Consider the following 20,836-nt stretch of genomic DNA (forward strand, 5'->3'; position numbering starts at 1 on the left):
TCACTCATTCTTTTATGATTTTTCTAACTTTAGAATATTATCTTTAATAACTTTATTTTAAAAATAAATGCCTATTTTGAAAATAAAAGTGGACCACATTTGAACTTTGGGGTTTTTTAAATGAATTATAAAATATTTCAGACATATAGTTATAAAATAATTTGAATTTTAAATGATAATAGTAACAATCCCCTATTCACTCCCCTGCTGCACAATAATGTGGAACTAGTAATTTACCTCTGACTAAACTATAGGTAGCGGAAAATCACTGAAAGTGACATGCAGGATTAATGCAGAAAGGTCCCCACAGTGGGTGCTCAAGAAACAAAAGGTTTTTGCAGTGGTCCAGGAGCGCCTGAGAGGATCTGTGTCAGTATCAAGTTCAGAAAACAAAGGGAAAAAAATGGATATAGTGATGGACAAGAAGAAAGTACCAAGATTCTGTACTTTCAAGGATCTGAACAAGTGTGACAGTATCAGTGACTGTGAATCCCTGACCATACCCCTACTGCTCCCATAGCCCCCCACTCTGGAGAACTTGTTAAAACTTAGGTTGCTGGTACCCCACCCCGAGAGTTACTGAGTCAGTAAATTTTGGGGTATGGCCTAATAATTTGCATTTCTGACAAGTATGCAAATGTTGACGCTGCTGGTCTGGGACCACTCTTTCCGGATTAATGCCTTACGTTAATACTCTGCTTATTTTGCTAAGGCTTCAGAGACATCTCTTTGTTAAACCAGCAGGGGGAGACAGGTATAAAATTTATCTTCTAAAAATAAACTGCCTTATCATACGAAAGAAAGCTCTATGGGAGTTATGATGTTGCAATGGAGACTTCTGAAATATTTTGGAGAGCAGGATGTAAACGGGCATCAGGTGAAATAATTTTCGGGTGTTTATATAAAAATTTATTTTGGTAGGACTAACGTCCGGACTCCTGCAAGCCATAGTGTCATGGTTAAGAACTTGGAATCTGGAGTCACACAGCTCTGCCACTTACAAGCTATGTGATGTGCGGAAAATTACTTACCTTCTCTGATCCCGTTTCCTCGTCTTTAAAATTGTCCGTACTTTATGGAATTGTTAAGCGGGCTAAAAGTTCTTAGAACTTTAGTTGGTCGTTATTAGTAGTATTAATAAACTCTTAGTAACTTTCAGCTCTTTAGTCTCCCTAAAATTTACAAATAGTCCAGATATGTTGCTACATTTGGTTTTTAATAACCAGTGCTCCCGTTATTTAGGTAAAGAATTGAAACTGTCTAGAATGTAATTGCTTTGTAATTCCTAACTTCCCCATCCAAAATACCTAAGATAGGTGGGGTTTTATTCTAATCTATATTTGATCTCCCAGGCTTCGACGTCCAAAGGTGGGGTAAGCGTGTTTTCTGGACCTTGAGCTTTGAGATGGAACAGAGATGGATGCCGGCTTGGTCTTGGCAAGGCACTCAGGTGAGGTGGGGCCAGACCAGGTGCAGCCCAGCTAGACCTTCCGTAGAGCTCGCATCTGCTGGGCGTGCATTCATGTAAAGAGAGTCGCGATCAGCGAGCCTGTGTGTCGGTTCGCGTGTTCCGCCAAGCTCGCGAACTTCGCCGGGGTCGAAGCTTCCCGCGAAAGGAGAGACCTGTCCGTGACCGCGCTCTTATTGGCCGGGCCGGGACATCTGCCTTATGGCGTCAGCTGCAGGGGCTCGTCTCGGGCGGGAGAGCCCGGGCCAGGGCGGGGTGACGTCAGCGAAGGCGTGCCCTGGCCTCCAGGAGCAGTGGGCGGGGCCTGCGGAAAGGTGTGCAGGGGGCTGGATGGGGGCGCTGGCGGCACGGCCTGGGCGGGGCCGGGGCGGTGACGTCACGGGGCGGCGCAGCCCGGCTGGCGCGCGGGTAGGTAAAAGCGGCAGGCGGCGGCGCTCACTTAAGGCGGCGAGCCGCACAGAGCAGCCTCTAGGTCGGCGACGTGCAGCGCTGCTCATCATGTCCCTGGGGAGCAGCCTCTCGCGTCTCCTCCGGACGCAAGTGCATTCCGTCCTGAAGAAGGCCGTCCACTCCGTGGCTGTGATCGGAGCCCCGTTCTCAGGGGGACAGGTGAGAACTGAGACCTGGTGCTGTGGGGCAGAATCCCAGCCCCTTAGAACCTGGAGAAAGCGGGGGGGTGGGGTGGTAGGGAGGGTGAGAAAAAGAGAGGGGACGAACTGGTAGGTTCCCGCCATTGGGCACCGGGAGAGCACATGGGATTTTCTCCAATAGAAGATGGGGAAGGAGGGAGGGGATTGAGGGCACCCTGTTTGCGATGCGGGCTGGCTCAACGGGCTAGCAGGTTTCCGCGGACTCCCCCGGAGGAGCGAGAAAGTGGTGGGTCCCAGTCGGGGTGATGGAGGAGAGGGAGGGATGGAGAGGATTCCATGGAGCGACTCGAGGAGGAGAAACCGGCCAGAATCCCCCAAGGAAAACTGAGTGAGAAGAGGTTGAAGAGAACGACGGAGGATTTAAGGCTTCAGGGTGCGTTCTTGGAGCATTAACTGGGAAGGAAATTGGCGCTGGCCTTTCTAGCGGTGGGAGGACGGGAGGGGCTGTTTTGTTCTCACTTCACTGAAAGAAACCTGCAGTGGAGGAGAGCTCGCTGATCGACAAGCCCTTGCTCGGCCCGCTACACCCCCACCCCCCCAATCATCAGACCCTCACCTGGCTCAGCCCCTTCCCGGGTCTTGGCCTCCGCTTGCCCTTCCTACAAGGAGGGGTTTGGAAGATTGATTGAATTCCAGCGATGGTTGTTTGCCCCTCCTTCCCCGCAAGTGTTTGAAATGAGCAGACCTCAGGTGAAAAAAGGAAGGCCTGATGCTGTCAGAGGTTTTCAGAGGGATCTATTGGGAACTGAGTATAGCAGATTTCTGTATTTTTGTGAACAATAGTGGTCTTATTTTCAATCATCTTCCCTCACATCGCACTGCAATTGATGTGACAGAAGAGAAAAGGAGTGGAACATGGTCCCGCTGCTGTAAGAGAAGCTGGCTTGATGAAAAGGCTCTCCAATTTGGGTAAGTGGCTGGTTTTTAGATGTCTGAGCAGGGCTCTTAACAGACCAGTTGAGAGTCTTGTCTCTGACCGCCAGCATCAGCTGTGTACTTGGGAAGTATCTCCCATCCTCCCTTGGATTCCATCTGCAGCTGAAGATCTATTGAGGAGTCTTCAGGCAAAGTCTTGTTGCAGTAAAGAGACTAAGGGTGTTGGGCCAGCCCCGGTGGCCTAGTGGTTAAGTTCAGTGCGCTCTGCTTCAGTGGCCCACTCATGTGTCAGTGGTCATGCTGTGGCAGCAGCTCACATACAAAAAGAGGAAGCTTGGCAATGGATGTTAGCTCAGGGTGAATCTTCCTCAGCAAAAAAAATAAAAGAGTAAGGGTGTGGAAGGCAAGGAGGTAGAGTGAGGCATAGCCTGGAACAAGCTGTGACTACAAAGTGGTGCTAAGAATGCTAATTCCTGCTAGTGCTAATTGCACTTTCCCCCTAAAATTCTGGCTTTCCTATCTTAATCATGAGCTGCTTATGATTCATCAGTCTAGCCAGTTTCCTCTCTTTAAATCATTCACTTCCTCCCTACGGTTAATAGCATTATATTACTCTAAGTAGAGCCTTAGATCAGTATTTTTCAAACTCCCCTGATTATGAAAATCACTTGGGTTACTTGTTAAAAATCCAGATTCCCAGGCTCCTCCATGGAAGAGTCTGGTTTGTTGGTGCTGAGGTGGGACCCAGACACGCGCATTTTCACAAGCACCACAGATAATCAGAAGTCAAGTTGCAGTCTGATAATTAGGTTAGTACTTTTACCTTACAGTCAGAAGTAAATCTGACCCAGAGATAAATGCCATTTATGTAGTAATGGAGAGCCCTTCTTTTAGTAACAGGGCACCAAATTCCAGTACCTTTATGGTAGCAAGGTTCTTCCTTATATCTAACCTAAATGTTTCTAGCTGCTGTTGAAGGCCATTTCCTCCGTAATAGGACTATTCACATATCCTTCTGGATATGTTAAGTGCAAAAGGCATGGCTGCAGGGAGCTGTAGATTCTGGAGATAGTAACCAAGAATCTAGGTGAACTACAAACCTCCCCATTCTTGCTTTGAAACCTCCTCTGCTGATCATTGAGCGGTTCCAGAGGTGTGCCCTCTCCTTCCAAAGCACAGAGGAATGACGAAGTCACCGAAATCACCTTGAATTGAGGTGTCTTTCATGCGCCTCTGGCTACAATATGGATATGGTGTCTTGGGTTGAATACTCAAAACTCTTCCCTGTTAAATAATTGCAGTTCCTTCTTGAATAGAGTCTCTTTCCTAATCATTTTAATAATTCTCCAAGTTCACCACCAAAGATGAAAGATAAGATTTAATCTTAATGTGTCACAAGTTACCTAATGGGAGGAGGTTTTTATTCCCGCTTATAAAGGAGGATATTGTTCCTTTAAATCAGCTGTACGCATTCTGCCTTTTTAAAAGCATCATTTTACAGTCAAGACAACAATCTTGGATAATCATTATTTTTTCATCCTGGATAAACCTCTTTGGCCCGTCTGGAGAATTGGGCCTGGCGTCGCTCAAATTGCCTGCTCATTGCTCAATTCTGTTTTAACAGACTCCCGACAAGAGCAAGATTTAGCCTCTCACACAGAAGACATTTATCACATCCAGCTGAGGCTGCTGAATGCGGGGGAGGGCAGCTTCTTTACTCCTGCTTTGTAGACCTCCTTTCCTGTCACAGCTCCTGGTATTTTTCCACTCCAACCTGCAGAAGCTGTTCTCCCTTTGATACTAGTCCTTCTAATACTTGCTCCGTAAACTCTCCATCTAACGTGATGGTGAAGCTTTAGTTGACTTGGTCTTCCCTTTCATTTTTTTCAAATACTTTTTGTTTTATAATTTACATCCCCACCCTGTAACCGATTGGTAGCCCAATATCGCCAGCAGTCTGAAATAGAATCTCATTGCATATTAATAAGAATGTGGCACGCAGCAGATTTCCATCATGTGGTTTTGGCTCGTCTCCAGGAATATGCTGGAGATGAGTACCAAGAGAGGTTTCAATTGCTCTGTTCTGAAAGGTACCAAGATAAGTTCTTTGAGCCCTTTTGAATAAGCAGCATGGGTCAAATTGCAAGGAAGAGAAGACCCATGGAAAGGTAACTTGCACAAATCCCTTTGTCCTTGCCTTCTGCTCTGATGTCACAGGCTGTCGATGTTGCCATGGCATCAGTTAAACTTCCTGTTTTCTTGAATCTATTTGACTTAGTGTCTGGGCTTGTTTTTCCCTTTCCTTGGGTTTAGTAAGGACATTCATGGTTCCTCTCTCAGGTAACTAGTTAATTTTAGTATGTAAAGAGAGCCTGTGAGAAATGAAGAGACAATTGCTGTGGCAAGGCTTAGACGCCATGACTGTGCTCCTGATTCTAGTTAGCTCTGATCTCCTGGTAATTTGCCCTTTTTTCTTCAGAAGTAGGTTGAATGTTCTGTAGGGAAAGATAGCTGTAAACTGAGAGTAACAGTTTGAGGTCCTTATCATTGTAATTATGGTAATTTGACCCAGCTCTGATACTGAAAAGGGGTGACAGCCACTGGAACAACAGTCTAAATTTAACATGCCCGTGTGACCAGGCCCGTATGACCTGGAGTTCAGGAAGCCAATTGGGAGTTATTCTGGTTCCTCTCAACTAGGCTAGGGACGTTTACTCTTCCTGTTCCATTTAGTGCTCCATCGGAGCAGAACTGGAATCTCTTTGGTTGAGACTGAAGAATCTGGTCTGCTTCAGCAAAAGAACTGCTAGAGGGCCTGAGATAGTTTAAGCATGAGGATCTGAGATGTGAGAGCTGTTCATTTGGAACAGATCAATATGTGAGTTCACAGATTTGTATTTGCTTTCAGTGGTTGGTAGAGAATGTTAGCAATCACGAGTTTAGTTGTATGATAGTGATGCTTCAGCCTGGCTTCCATCCTACCTTGGGCAACCTACTCATTTGTCAACCTTTATTTTGCCAGACTTCTCTATTGCACAACTGACCACTTCCTTCCTGAAATATTCTGTAGCCAAGATTCCGCTCTCTGCTATGTCTCCTCTCTCCGTTCACTGGTCCTTCCTGGACTCCTTTGTGGGATCCTCCTCTTCTTCCCAACCCTCAAATGTTGATGTCCCCAGGGTTCCATCCCTGGCATTTTCTCACTGTGGATGCCCCAGGTGACCAATCTCATCCACTCCTACCCTACTCTTATAGGCTCCAACTCGGACCTTCATCTAGAATGCCATGCCTGTTCCTCCAACTTGGTTCTAAGTAGCCTCATCTCATTCTCACAGGTGTCTCAAACTCAATGTTCAAAACAAAATTCATCATCTTCTCCCTCAAATCTGCTTCTCCTGCTGGGTTCCCAGTGTCTGTTTTACACTATCACTCATTATCTGGTTACTCCAAGAGCACCACAGTTCTTTCTTCCCTCCCTTTTGTCCCGTACATCTGTTGATCACAAAGTCTTGTTGATTTTCTCCCCTAAATGATTAGAGTCCTTCTCCACAATGGTACTGCTCTCGTTCTGTCCTTCTCACACGTGGCTATAGCTTTCCAGTCGTATTTCTTGTCCCATTTCTGCCTTCCTCAGTTCATGTTCTTCACTGCCACCAGAGTGATCTTTCTAAGACTGTATTTCTTCTTTGCTTAAAGTCATTCCATGGCTTGCTTTTACATGCATCCATGCTTCTCAGCCTTGTCATTCATAAACCATCTTTGCTAATTTGCTGTATTATTTATTTTGGTGTTTTTCTCTAAATTGGCTTTAAAGCTTCATACTTTGAAAACATACCCTGCCTCTACAATACATAATGAAATCTCAGGGTTGTGCTAGATACATTTTTCTAATACATTTTCATTTTAATAGTTTTACATTTTGGTATTTGTCCTTCAACTTCTAGCGGTATGTGTTGCACACTTAACAGCCAATAGGTTATGTCCTCCGTAATTTGACTTGCATCTACCTCTGTAGACTTATCTCCACCCACGTTCCACCTCATTTTCGTTGCAGCTAGGGTTGTAGCTGCTTGACCTAGGTTCCACCAGCTGAAGCCCCCTTCTTTTTTTTTTTTTTAAGATTGGCACCTGGGCTAACAACTGTTGCCAATCTTCTTTTTTTTTCTGCTGCTTTTTCTCCCCAAATGCCCTCAGTACCTAGTTGTATATTTTAGTTGTGGGTCCTTCTAGTTGTGGCATGTGGGATGCCGCCTCAGTATGGCCTGATGAGTGGTGCCATGTCCGCGCCCAGGATCCAAACCAGTGATACCCCGGGCCCCTGAAGCGGAGTGTGTGAACTTAACCACTCAGCCACGGGGCTGGGTCCCAAAGCACTCTTCCTAAACTTTGATTTGAAATTCAAGAAGAAGGGGCAGCAGAGTCGTTCTGTGATGGGTGGTGGTGGCAGCACTTCTAGCAGTAGCTTCTGTCTGGTGTCAGTGGGGTTATCCATGTAGACCACAGTGCCTTTGCCCAGTAGTGGAGACGACAGCAGCAATAGTATCCTCACTGGACCATCCTGCAGTGTGACTTTTGGGGCCATTATTCCTGGTGATGTGGTCTTTAAACCAGATTTCGGCCCTTTTAAAGATTCTGGGAATTACCCAAATTGAACAAATTGCTTTTCTGCTGAAATTAGCCGCAATAGGTTTCTGTTGCTTGCAGCTTAAAGATCCTGACTGATAAATCAGTTTGTAAATTCCAGTGAGCAATAAATTGTCACGTGGACTGGAATACTCAAAGCCCTCTCTCCCCAGGCCTTTGATAATAAATTCTTGTTCTTTTGTTTGTTTTTTTCTCTAGTACTTGACACAATCTTCTCGTAAGTTAATAAGACTCATTAGGTTGGTGTCTTTGGCCTTCAGTTAATTTAGGACTATGTTTTAGTCCCTTGGTATTTTACCTACTCCCTGTTCTCTTGGTGCTTTGATTTTGAACCATCATGTTCCTTATTGTGACTTCTGAAAATAGCAGCCTAAAGTTTAATTGACGATATCTTCAAGTTCTGGGCGTACTTGACAGTAGTAAACAGACCTACCTTAATGTGTTACTGTGACTTAAAAATCATTCTCAGTGTTCTATATCTTGTGTGGTGGCAGTTATAGGAGTGTATGTATTTGCCAAACTCATTGAACTTAAAATGTGAATTAATATAAAGTATGCATCAAAGCTGTTTAAACATCATTTTCAGGTTTATTTTTCTTAGGAGCATCTTTTTTTTAAAGATTGGCGCCTGAGCTAACATCTGTTATCAATCTTTTTTTTTTCTTCTCCCCAAAGCCCTCCGGTACATAGTTGTATGTGCTAGTTGTGGTCCTTCTAGTTGTGCTATATGGGACGCCGCCTCAGCATGGCCTGATGAGTGGTGCTAGGTCCACGCCTACGATCTGAACCGGCAAAACCCAGGGCCGCTGAAGCTGGAACATGCAAACTTAACCACTCGGCCACGGGATTGGCCCTTTAGGAGCAGCTTTTCGTCACTAAAAACTATAACAAGTTCATTCATTCACTAATTTGTGTATTCAAAAATTTGAGCACTACTAAGTTTTAGGTACTGAGAATACATTAGTGAACAAAATGGAAATCCCTGTTATCAGGGAACTCTCATTCTAATGAGGGGTGGTTGGAAACAGACATAAGACATACAGCATATCAGATGGTAATGAATGTGATAGAATAAGTGAAAGCAAGGGATGGGGGGTAGCAAGTATTGGGGATAGGGTAAGCATTGCATATGTAGATAGGCAGGCTGTCGGGTGAACAGACCTCCAGGAGATGAGGAAAGGGACCGTGTGCATGTCTGAGAAGAGCATTTCAGGCAGAGGGAATAGTAAGTGCAAAGACCCTGAGATAGAAGGGTGCCTGGAATGTTCAGGAGCCAAAATGCTGTTACTGAGCTCTAGCCTGTGGTTGCCATGTGGGAAAGGGAGGGCCTTCTCTTCACATGTCCAGTTTTTCAAGAAAAGCCAGAAATCTGGATTTTTATGGGAGATTTGAGTTGTTTTAAGAAAATTGTGATATATCCATACAATGTAATATTATTGAGCCATAAGAAGGAATGGATTGCTAATTCATGCTACAACATGGATTAACCTTGAAAGCATTCACAGAGAGCTGCATGCTGAAGGACTCCATTTACAGTCACGCACTGGTTAATGATGGGGATACATTCTGAGAAATGTGTTGTTAGGCGATTTCCTCATTGTGCGATCATCATAGAGTGTACTTACACAAACCTGGATGGTATAGCCTATAACACACTTAGGCTATATGGTACTAATCTTATGGGACTACCACTGTATATGCAGTCCATCATTGAGCGAAACCTTGTTATGCAGTGCATGACTATATATGAAATGTCCAGAACAGGCAAATCCATAGAGGTGGAAAGTACATTAGTGGTTCCCAGGGTTTGGGGGGAATGGGGAATGACTGCTAATGGATACTGGTTTCTTTTTGGTGTGTGGTGAAGCTGTTCTGGAATTAGTAATTTGCTAATGCCTTAGCAAAAGCATACATCACAGCAGTTAAGTTCACACGTTCCACTTTATGGCGGCCCAGGGTTCGCTGGTTCAGATCTTGGGTTGCGGACATGGCACCGATTGGCAGACCATGCAGTGGTTGGCATCCCACATATAAAAGTAGAGCAAGATGGGCACGGATGTTAGCTCAGGGCCAATCTTCCTCAGCAAAACAGGAGGATCGGCAGCAGATGTTAGCTCAGGGCTAATCTTCCTCAAAAAAAAAATAAATAAATAAAAAGCATACATCACTGATGATAACCCTGAATATAGACAAATGTAGTAGAGATATTGTTGAGATTTGGCAAACTTCAATATAACCATATCTCTCCTGCTTATAAAGGCAGCAAAGAATTTAACTTATATCTTTCATTTCAGAGTTGTTTGATATCTAACATTTACTATGTTCTAGACACTGTGTGCTAGGCTGTTGCTATTATGTCATTCTTAATCTGTTAAAAGCAAATTATGACACCCATTAGGATGACTAACATCAAAAAAATCCAGAAAATAAGTGTTGGCGAGGATTGGAAATATTGGAACCCTTGTGTATTGTTGGCAGGGATTTAAAATGATATAGGCGCTGTGGAAGATGGCCTGGCAGTTCCTCAAAAAATCAAAAATAGAGTTAACATATAATCCAGCAATTCTACTCCAGGTATATATCCAAAAGAATTGAAAGTAGGGTCTTGAAGAGATATTTGTACAGCCATGTTCATAGCAGAATTATCAACAATAGCCAAGTGTCCATTGATGGATGAATGGATAACAAAATGTGGCACATACATATAATGGAATATTAGCCTCAAAAAGGAAGGAAATTCTGACATATGCTATAATATGGGTGAACCTTGAGAACGCTATGCTAGGTGAAATAAGCCAGTTACAAAAAGACAAGTACTGTATGATTCCACTTATGAGGTACCTAGGGTAGTCAAATTCATAGAGGCAGAAAGTAGAAAGGTGCTTGCCAAGGGACTAGGGGAAGGGGAAATGGAAAGAGATTGTTTAATGAGTACAGACTTTCAGCTTTGCAAGATGAAAAGAGTTCTGGAGATGGATGGTGGTGCTGGTTACACAATAATGTGAATGTACTTAATACCACTTAAAAATGGCTAAGATTATTTTTATGTGTATTTTACCACAATTTAAAATAAAAAAATTAAAAAGAATAATTTAGAATATGTTTTAAGAACAAGATCACTTGAGGTTGTAGCTTCTTCTCCTACGGACATAACAATACCATATACTTGAAAAATTCTTTTCAGCTTGTTATTTAGTACATTGTTTTGATCAGTAAATAAAAGCTGAGAATGGAAAACAAGTATGGCCTGAAGACCTTAAGCTTTCCCAAGGTCATACAGTCGGCAGTAGAAGTGGTTGACACCTCATTTCTTGCTATATACACCCTGACCCCTCAATTGGTGCTGTCAGCTGCCTTCTCAGCTGTTACCCAGGTTGAAAGAAATTCAGAGTTGCACCATCACAAATGTATGGTCTCCAACTTCTGAAAACCCAGTTCCTAGCGTATCCCTTCTCACATCTCCCATGACAGCTATTTCAAATCTGTACCCATACTCCAGGCCCTGTTCCAACTCAAGTATGAACTCCCTTAACTTAAGCCCTTCTCCTCATCATCCCTCAATTAGTTGTACTCGCAAAGATTCTTTTACACCCTCCTCCAGAGGATGAGGGATCCAGTCCTCCCTGTGCAGTAGTCCCCCCTTATCTGCAGGGGGTACATTCCAAGACCCCCAGTGGATGCCTGAAACAGTGGATAGTACCAAACCCTATGTATACTATGTTTTTTCCTATATATATATATATATATATATATACCTATGATAAAGCTTAATTTATAAATTAGGCACAGTATGAGAAGCAACAGTAACTAATAAAATAATAGAATAATTATAACAATATACTATAAGAATATACTAATAACCAAGAGGGTTACTAAGTGACTAACAGGTGGGCGGTGTATATAGTGTGGATACACTGGACAAGGGGATGATTCATTTCCCCAGTGAGACAGAGCAGGACGGCCCAACATTTCATCACGATACTCAGAACTATGCACAGGTTAAAACTTATGAATTGTTTATCTCTGGAATTTGCCATTTAATATTTTCAGACCACATTTGACCTCGAGTAACTGAAACTGCAGACAGAAAGTGAAACCACGGATAAGGAGGGACTTATATTAGGTAGGTACGATTGCACTTGATAAGAGCCCAAAATAACAGAGGTTTAAGAAAAATAGTTTATTTCACTCTCCAGTAAACAGAGTCTAGACAGAAGTACAGAGCTGATTTGGTGGCTGTGTTCTTTGAAGTTCAGACCTAGATTCTTCTCTTGCTGAACGATCAGCAAGGCCTCTGTCTAATGGTCCCAGATTTCTGGTAGCAGGATGGAAGAAGGAACGAAGCAGGCAAAGGGAGAGCTTATGCTTGCCTTTGAGGAAAGTTCCCAGAAGTTGCTGCAGGATGCTTCTGATCATCCCGTTGGCTCCAGCAGGTCACATGGCCATAGTTACAAGGGAAAATGGTGATTTTAGTCTCTATTCTAAGAGGTCATGCTCCCAGCTAGTAATCCTGTCTCTGCAGAAGAAGAGAATTGGACCAGTAATGCTCAGCCACGCCACCTCCCTGTGCTCTAAACCCCATCCCCTCTGCCATCTGAGGGTCCTTGTTCCAGCAGTTACCCCTTGTCTCCCCTTGTTTCTCAACTTCTTTCTACTAACCTGTCCCTTTAGTAATTAAGTGTGCAAATCTTACCCACTTGCCATCCCCTTTGGCCTTCTGTAGCTTTCTAGCTGTTGTCCAATTACTTTGTTTCTCTCAGAGCCACCATCCTGGCTTCCCCATCGCCCTTTCACACTTCAGCTTGCTATAATCTGGTGTCCTAGGCCATCATTGTAGTGAAACTGGTTTTGCTCAGGTCTCCAACCTCCTACTTTCTAATACAGTGGACGCTGCAACATTCGTGCTGTTTGACACTATTAACCATTCCTTCCATGTTGAAACTGACTCTTCAGGTTCCTTTACTTGATCTTCTGCTGCCTACTCTTTACATGTCGGTGTTCCTCAGAGTTCTGTCCTGGATCCTCCTGCTTTATGCGGTCTTGGTTGGCAGTTTGTCCATTTCCATGGCTTTCCTGTCACCTGTATGCTGACACCTGCAAAACTTTACCCCTAACACTTCCCCTCCCAGCTCCAAACCTGTATACCAGCTGGCTTCCATGTATCTTCTCTTTTCAACTTTTTCTTATGGCAGTGTTCAAACATCACAGAAGGAGAGAAGGTAACGATGAATTTGATATGCCTATCACCCAGCATCAATCATTGGTACATGGCTTTTCACCCCACCCCCATACTCATAAAGCAAATCACAGACATCATATCTGCAAACATCTGCAAATATTTCATTATATATTCAAAATACAAGAATTCTTTAAAACTTAACTACAAACCATTATCACACCTAAAATAAGTTAATATCAAATACCCAGTGTTGGGGAAATGTCATAAGTAAAAAAAAAAATCTCCCAACTGAGAGAACCTCTTCACAAAGGTAGTAGAGAGGAAACAGTTTATTATTGAATAAGCATTATATCAGGCAATCTGTTAAGAGATTGCAAAGATAAAGAAATCTCTCGTTTATATAGCCAAGCAAGTGCAACCCATTATATTTTTTTAAGATAAATAACTAGTCCTCCAGTAAGAAGACTTAACAGTACCTTTTGTCACATAGAGCTTATCCTAACTTTATCATGGAAATGGAAGTGCCCCCTGTATTAGTTGATTGGCGTTATCTGGAGGGAAACAGACTTCTCCTATCTTAACACAGGAGGTAGCTTTGCAAATTGGAGCAAGATGCCCCCCACCCGTGCGCACAGATGTTACCCTTCCTCCGGCCTCCCCTGCCCCTGGAATGAGGAGGAGGGGCCCTAGATGTTTGCATTTCAAAAAGGTGGTTCCCAGGTCCCTAAGGAAACCTTCCTGGGTTGTGAGACTGGCAGGAAGCTTATTTTGTCATTATAAAAGTTTACAGAAGTTCGAAAAGGACAGAGAGATTCTGAAACAAAAGGCAGGGGAGAAGTCTTTTCCCTTATTTTCAACAGGGGTAATTAAGTCTTTTCAATTTTATCTGGCCTTACACCAGTGAATGTTCACATTGCTAGCAACTTAAACTTTCTGTTTATTTTTACAGTTTGTTTGAGATTGCCGTAGTGACTTAAACTTTGTTTGTTTTTTACAGTTTGAGATTGCCGTCATGACTTAAACTTTATTTTTTACAGTTTGTTCAAGTTGGGATTCCAATAAGGTCTATATTGATTGATATCTCAAGTCCTTTATAGGTCTCTCTGATGCAGGCTTGGTGAGCTGAGGAGTTGAAAGATTTCTTGGACTCTCAAGGTCTGGCAGTGGTGCTCTTTTATTTAGAGAATAGTATGGAATAGCATGGGGACAGGACCCATGGGCAGTAAAGAGCTGCTGCCCAGGAACAGGACCCATGAGCAGTCAGAGCTGCTGCAAACATGGGTTGAGGGTAGGGCTAAATTTAAGGCATAGGTATGTGAGTTATCTCTTTACAAGACAAAGGAAAGAATATGTAAAAAAGTCGTTAAAATGGTATCAGTGCAGGTGGGGTCTGGTTATTGGGTGGTCCTATAACTTTAGATAAGAATCAGACCAGATTAAGTCAGGACGTCCTATGCTTCCTGGAGGATGTTGGTGGTAGGGGGAGTCAGCTACATAAGGTTACCAGACGAGCACAATAAACAAGACTTAAGTCCTTGCCGTCCCCATTAAGAGTTTCTAGAGATAAGGTCATCCCCCCTTCCTCCTGGTGCAGAGAGGGAGACACCCCCACAGATGGAGACTTCCTTCACAAATGCAAATGTCTCTCATCAAAGGGCAAGCAAATTCCACTCCTCAGAGCCTCCTTCCCATCCGCAGTTTTTAAAAGTAACCAGCCCCAAATAATCCTCATCACCTCCTCTGTTTTTTCCTTCTTTCTTGCAGTTTATTTGTAGAAGAAACTAGGTAATTTGTCTGTAGAATCTCTGTCTGGATTTTGCAGATCGCATCCCCACTGGCATCCTATAACACGTTCTTTTGTTCTCTGTATTTCTTGTAAACTGGTTATTGGATCTAGATCCTGGTCAGATTCAGGTTCAGTTTTTTTTCCCCGGGCAATTCTTCACAGGTGGCAGTGTACACTTCCGTCAGAAGTGATATTATCAGTCATTGACTATTACCTAGAATTGACCCATTAACTTGTTTCCATGTATTTTCAACAGAATAGTCTCCAACAGCCCAGAGCCACCATATCCAAAACTGAGCTCCTCTCCTCTCCACTCCCTTCCCGTGTCTTTCTCCTCTCTGGCTGTAGCAGAGCCAGCAAGCTGGAGGGCAGACTCTGTCTCTCTCCTCCACACCCCTTCTAAGTATTGCTGGAATCTGTTGGTCCTCTCCCACTGCCTTGTCTGGACAGCCCCCTGGAGAGCTGCTCTTCTCTAGGCCAGTCCATTTTCCACAGGCCACTGGAGCACTAAACTTAGATTGCAGATCTGATTTGTCACTTCCTGATTTGAAAACCTTAGTAGCTCCCTCCTGCGTTTCCAGTTTGGACCCTGCCCCCTCCTCCTGCCTCCTCTCTCCACGGTCCTCCCTGATGAACCCTAGGCTCAGGAATTGTGAATTGTTCTGTAAGGCTGAAGGTATTATGTGCTGCTTCCGTTTGGTAAGGCTCTCCCCTTTCCTCTTAATCCTGGCTGAAACCTTCAAGATTCAGATACTGCCTCTTCCAGTAAGTCCTCTCTGCTCTTCCTGGGTCCGAGCCAACACCTTCCTCTGTTCTGACCACACCCTGTGCAGAGCTGCATCACAGCAGTTAGCACTGCACTGCACGTTCCCTGCCAGTCTTCTCAGCAGGCTGTGAGCTCCTTGAAGGCAGCAGCTTACCTTATCTTTCTATCCCAAGGATTTAGCAGAGTGCCAGGCACACAGGAAGCACAGTCAACTTTTGTTGAAGGAATAAAAGGAGCAGAGCATCCTAGCTTTCTTTTGTAACTTCATTCATGTCGTGACCCGTGCCATTTTCCTAGATCACCATTTCTTTTCTCTAAAAATGATTTGTTCCTCAGAAGCCATCTGTTTTCCCAGATTTTTAAGAAGGTATGACTCAAAGAATAATGCCATATATCGAATTGTTTAACTCTTACAAGCTGTTTGGCTGCCAGTTGATGAGTTTATTCAAGCTAAATGTTAGTAGGTGGTAATAGCCAGTACTGCCTGCCTTGTGAAACATTTTGAACCTGTTTTTGAACCAGGACCTGAATAGCTGATGATGACTGCTTCAAGCAAGGCCGACCTCTAGTTATTTCAGACAGATGGTGCATTACTCCTTTAGTATCCAAAATAACACAGAGGCCCAGCACCTAAGGGATTACTGTGATCGGTTTAAATAATTTAATCGTTGAGTAATTTTACTTGTCACTCTCTATTAATGACCAAAGTCTTGGTAGGGAGGGTGTATTGTTACAATAGGTGTGGTAATGCTCAGATTTCAAGAGAAGACTGAGAATCTTCCGGGCTCCCTCCCCCACCCCAAGAGGCCAGAACCACAGAATATGAACAAGAGCAGAAAACACCTTCCGTGCCACCCAAGAATTGAGTCACAGCAGGGCATGGCATTGTGGTTAGGGCTTTCAGAGAACTGGCATTCCAAGATTTCATTGGCCTCGCCTTTATACTCTTTTATAGGGAATGTAGAAAATTCGAGCTGTGTGTGGAAGCTGGACTCCAGGAGGCATTTCATTGAGAAATCACTGGGCCGGTGTGTGTTTGCTGCTTCTCACCACAAACTGTTTTTGTCAAAATGTCATAGTCCTATTACAAACAGGTTTTGAGAAATCTTAGGTTACACAACACCATGAGTTTCAAGGAAAAGAAAAAGGGCAGGGTGGGGAGAAAAACCACAAAGATACCTCATCCATTTGAACTAATGTGTAGTCCTTACCATGTGTAGGCTTTTCCTCGTTACCTCATTTAATTCTCCTAACAACTATGTGAGGTACAACAAGCTTAGAAGCTAAACTTGGTTGGAGATCTTGACTCTCCTAGGAAGTGAGGGGCCAGAGGTCAGGGATTCTTTCCTTTGCACCTACAGTGGCACTTGACCCACTGTGGCCATCTTGTGAGCACTTGGCCCAGAGTGGTACGGAATTCGGTCTGTCTGCTTTGAGGTTCCTTGGGCACACTCCCCAGGATGCCAGCCCAGGGTCTGGGGCAGGGGCTATGCAGCAGGACTCTTATCTGGCAAAGCTGTGGTCACTAGCCTGATGTGTCTCCCTCTGAATCCTTTCTGGAACAAAGTAGAGTGTCAAGAATTTAAAAAAGAAAAAAAAAATCACACATTCTGAAGAGCAGTACTTTCTCCCCAGGGACTGTCGCGCTCTCTCTTCCTGTGGTCAGATATTGGAATAGCTTGAAGCTTTGGCAGCATGTTAATGATAGATCTTTTTTCAGAGAAGCTCAACTGTCTTGTTCAGAATGAGGGAGAATGCTTATGTTGCAGTGACTTATGAAGCCAGAGGAACCCTCCTACCTCCACCCCTGCCTGTGCTGGAACCAGGCCGCTAGGGTGCAGTCAGCTGACAGCCTGTCTGAGAAAGTCTGATCTGGCTCAGCATGATCTGGAGGTGCTTAGAATGGGGTTCATTACTATGCCTATCTTCAGATGATGATACTCTCTGTTCTTGGGAAAGAAGGACAGGACAGATGTGGCTGAAGAAACAGCAAGAAACGTAAATGGTGTTGCAAGTCATCTCAGTCACATGTCTTGAGCCAAATTTTCAAGTTTGTTTTGTATTTGGATTTTCTTACTCAAGGATCACATTCATGCAAAGGCATCTATTAATACCATGTATCATTTGAGCTTGAGGTTAACTGTGGTATGTTAGATGGACATGTCTGAAATGGCTGGCCTGGACGCCCAGGGTTACTTTCTGTCCTCGAGCCCCCTGTGCCACAACTCTTCCTGCCCGTCTTCCTCCGCCGTGGTCTTCACTGCCTCTACGAACACCTTCCTGTTGCAGAAGCAGCAGGACAACGGGCGGTGGGGGGCAGATGTTGAGAGCACTGGTTGGAGCAGTTTTCTCAAGACTCTGAAGAAGTGAACTAGAACAGATATATGTACTTTGTGATAGGATTTCTTAATGCACCAAACTTACTTTGGAGACTGGTGGAAGGAAGCAAAGAGCTGGGGGCTGGCTCAGGGGCACAGCGGTTAAGTTCGCTTGCTCCGTTTTGGCAGCTCAGGGTTCGCAGGTTCAGATCCAGGGTGTGGACATACAACACAGAGGAAGATGGGCACAGATGTTAACTCAGGGGCAATCCTTCTTAGCAAAAAGAGGAGGATTGGCGGCAGATGTTAGCTCAGGGCTAATCTTGCTAAAAAAAAAAAAAGCAAAGAGCTGATTTCTAGATACCTCAGCACAGATGGTTCTTGAGGTTATACAGCTTCTGGGAGTGAAATGCACTAAATAAAATTCAGACCTCTGCATTTTATTGGTGGTAACCAAATGAGTCCACCTGAAATAACAGTCTCTTCAAAGGTGATTACCCAAATCACATTTTAAGCACAGGAGAAAAATTCTGCTTAATTCAAATGATCTGACTTAACTGTCTTTTCCTAGTTTAGACCTCCAGTAACACTGCAACTTTGTTTTCAATAAGCTGGTTGTCCACGTACAACTTCAAGGTTCTAAGAATTAGCAGGTCTATTTCTTTAAAAGACTGGGAATTCCCCTTGCATGGGGCTAAATCTGCCATGTACAATATTTGAGTCTGTAACTTTATTTATTTATTTATTTATTTTGAGGAAGATTAGCCCTGAACTAACATCTGCTGCCAATCCTCCTCTTTTTGCTGAGGAAGACTGGCCCTGAGCTAACATCCTTGCCCATCTTCCTCTGCTTCATATGTGGGACGCCTACCACAGCATGGCTTGACAAGCGGTGCCATGTCCGCACAGGGGATCCAAACCGGTGAACCCGGGGCTGCTGAAGTGGAATGTGCCAACTTAACCGCTGCGCCACTGGGCCAGCCCCTGAGTCTGTAATTTTAAAAGCCATTAGTATTAACATTCTCTCAGCACCAAATGAGATCTCAGAGTCTTTGTTTTTCTTCAGGTTTCACTGACTTGTTATTCCTGATGGACTGGAAACATTCCATTCTCTTCAGGGACAGTTTGAAACAACTGAACACTAATAGGCCCTTCGCTTTCCTAATCTATTATTCTGCCACTGGGTTACCTGTGGCTCAGTAGACTCTCCCATGTGTCAGCCCACTTGGAAACCCATCTCTCTCGACTTGCTGGGAGCCTTGGGAGAAGCCCGTCAGTGGTAGTCAGAGCAGTAGGGACAATGGGGTACCTTTATGCTATTGAAAAATGCCCGCTCACTCACAGGATTGTCTTATCTGAGTCTCTCACCAAAGGGTGATTCAGGCTTTCTCTAAAAAGCTGGAGCTATGTAACTTTGCTGAATTTCTCCCTCCAGAGTATGTGGATAATGAGCAGAGGATGTGAGGATTAGCAGCTATCATCTGTAAAGCATCTAGCACGATGTGGTGTGTGGAGGAAGACAACTTTGTTTCTTTTCCTTCTTTCTTGTCACTGGCTTCTTTCAGGGATTCACTAGTAATCAGGGCCCTGAAATAGAAGTGCTGTTTACAGATATTGCTAAGGTCAGGTAGGGGTGTTTTGATATGCTGATGGAGTCAGGATAGGTTTATGAAGGCCAAAGGTAACACCCGGACCTAAAAGGTCAGGGTAGTATTCAGTGTATTTTTATTACCACCTCTGGGGGGAGAGGCAATGAGGCTGTGCCGGTATATACAGAGCTTTACTTTTTCCCGCTGCAAGTGAAAAAACGAGAGCCCTTTCAAATTCTAAATCTATTTGTCATGAGAGCTTCCTTGAAGTTTCAGGTTCATTTTCTCCTACAACACCTTGTTTTTTTTTTGTTTTTTTGAGGAAGATTAGCCCTGAGCTAACTGCTGCCAATCCTCCTCTTTTTGCTGAGGAAGACTGGCCCTGAGCTAACACCTGTGCCTATCTTCCTCTACTTTATATGTGAGATGCCTACCACAGCATGGCTTGACAAGCAGTGCCACATCCGCACCTGGGATCCGAACCAGCGAACCACGGGTCGCCGAAGTGGAACGTGCACACTTAACCGCTGTGCCACCAGGCCAGCCCCTACAACGCCTTCTTAAAAGAGAGGAAAGAGCAGTAGTGAGACATTGTGTCATCTGACCTAAACTTGCAGATGAGTAGACCTGAAGCACAAAATGTGCGAGAAAGGGCCAGCTCCCTCAAGCATGGCAGGAAGCTCTTCCTTCCATCTTACAATATTTGCTCTTTTCACTATTACTCTAAGATCCTTTAAAAATTAGATTATTTCTTATGCCTTTTGAACTAAAAGAATTTGCCATAGCACTCTGATACAAGAACAGCTTCATTATTACTCAGTTCATCTTGCTCTTACGAAAAATGGACTTCCCATCAGCCTCCCCACTCCTCAGAAACCCTGGCCTGTGGGTTACAATTCATGTTCTCTACAACCTTATATTGCATTGCTCCAGTATGCAGACTTCTCATTTCCATTAAATTGCTCAACTGTTTCCAACACGGCATGTACATTTCTTCTTTCAGGCTCTTGTTCACTCTTCAGAAACCAATCCTAACCTCTGCTCCACTAGTCTTTTGGGTGCTACGACGCTATCGGTACAGTAGGCACTAGAAGAGAAGGCTCCTAGGAGGCTACATCAGGATGGCCTAGTACATATGCTGATTCAGCTCTGTAATGAAGTAGAATAGTTAGGATTACCAATAGTTAGGATCAGCAACATGAGCTTTAGTATTTTGAGTCCTTAATCATGTAAAGATTATGGCAGTAGAATTTACAAGTACTCATTGTGGCAGAGATGGCTAGCTGTCCACGAGAATCCATTCTGATCCTCTTCTGGACGTAGGTTAGACCTGCATTTGCTGGCCTGTGCCATGTGAGCAGGAGCAATGCCTTCTACGCCAGGGCCTTTAAAAGAGAGGTGTGCCTTCTCACTGCTTTCTTCCTTTCCCACTGCCTTGAACCTGGGGACACCTAACCTCAGCCACACAGATGGCAAAGCCCTAGGTGTGACAGAGCCACAAGCCAGAAGGAGCACCATCTCTGAATCACTGCATGAAAGAAAGTCTCCCACTGACCTAGA

General features: G+C 44.1%; 1 protein-coding gene across 2 annotated transcripts in view; it reads left to right on the forward strand.

Annotated features, from left to right (window-relative positions):
- Positions 1-1,203: 1,203 nt before the first annotated feature.
- The window catches only part of ARG2 (arginase 2), a 31,625-nt gene continuing 11,992 nt past the window's right edge, over positions 1,204-20,836 (forward strand). For both annotated transcript variants that reach the window (XM_001499892.7, XM_014735659.3), the window contains exons 1-2: positions 1,204-2,077; positions 2,955-3,027. In XM_001499892.7, coding sequence (XP_001499942.5) covers positions 1,670-2,077; positions 2,955-3,027 — 481 coding nt within the window. In that variant the 5' untranslated portion in view covers positions 1,204-1,669. The remainder of the gene's footprint in view (positions 2,078-2,954; positions 3,028-20,836) is intronic.

This window comes from Equus caballus, chromosome 24 (assembly GCF_041296265.1).
Source record: "Equus caballus isolate H_3958 breed thoroughbred chromosome 24, TB-T2T, whole genome shotgun sequence".
In the NCBI taxonomy this organism is placed as follows: domain Eukaryota; kingdom Metazoa; phylum Chordata; class Mammalia; order Perissodactyla; family Equidae; genus Equus; species Equus caballus.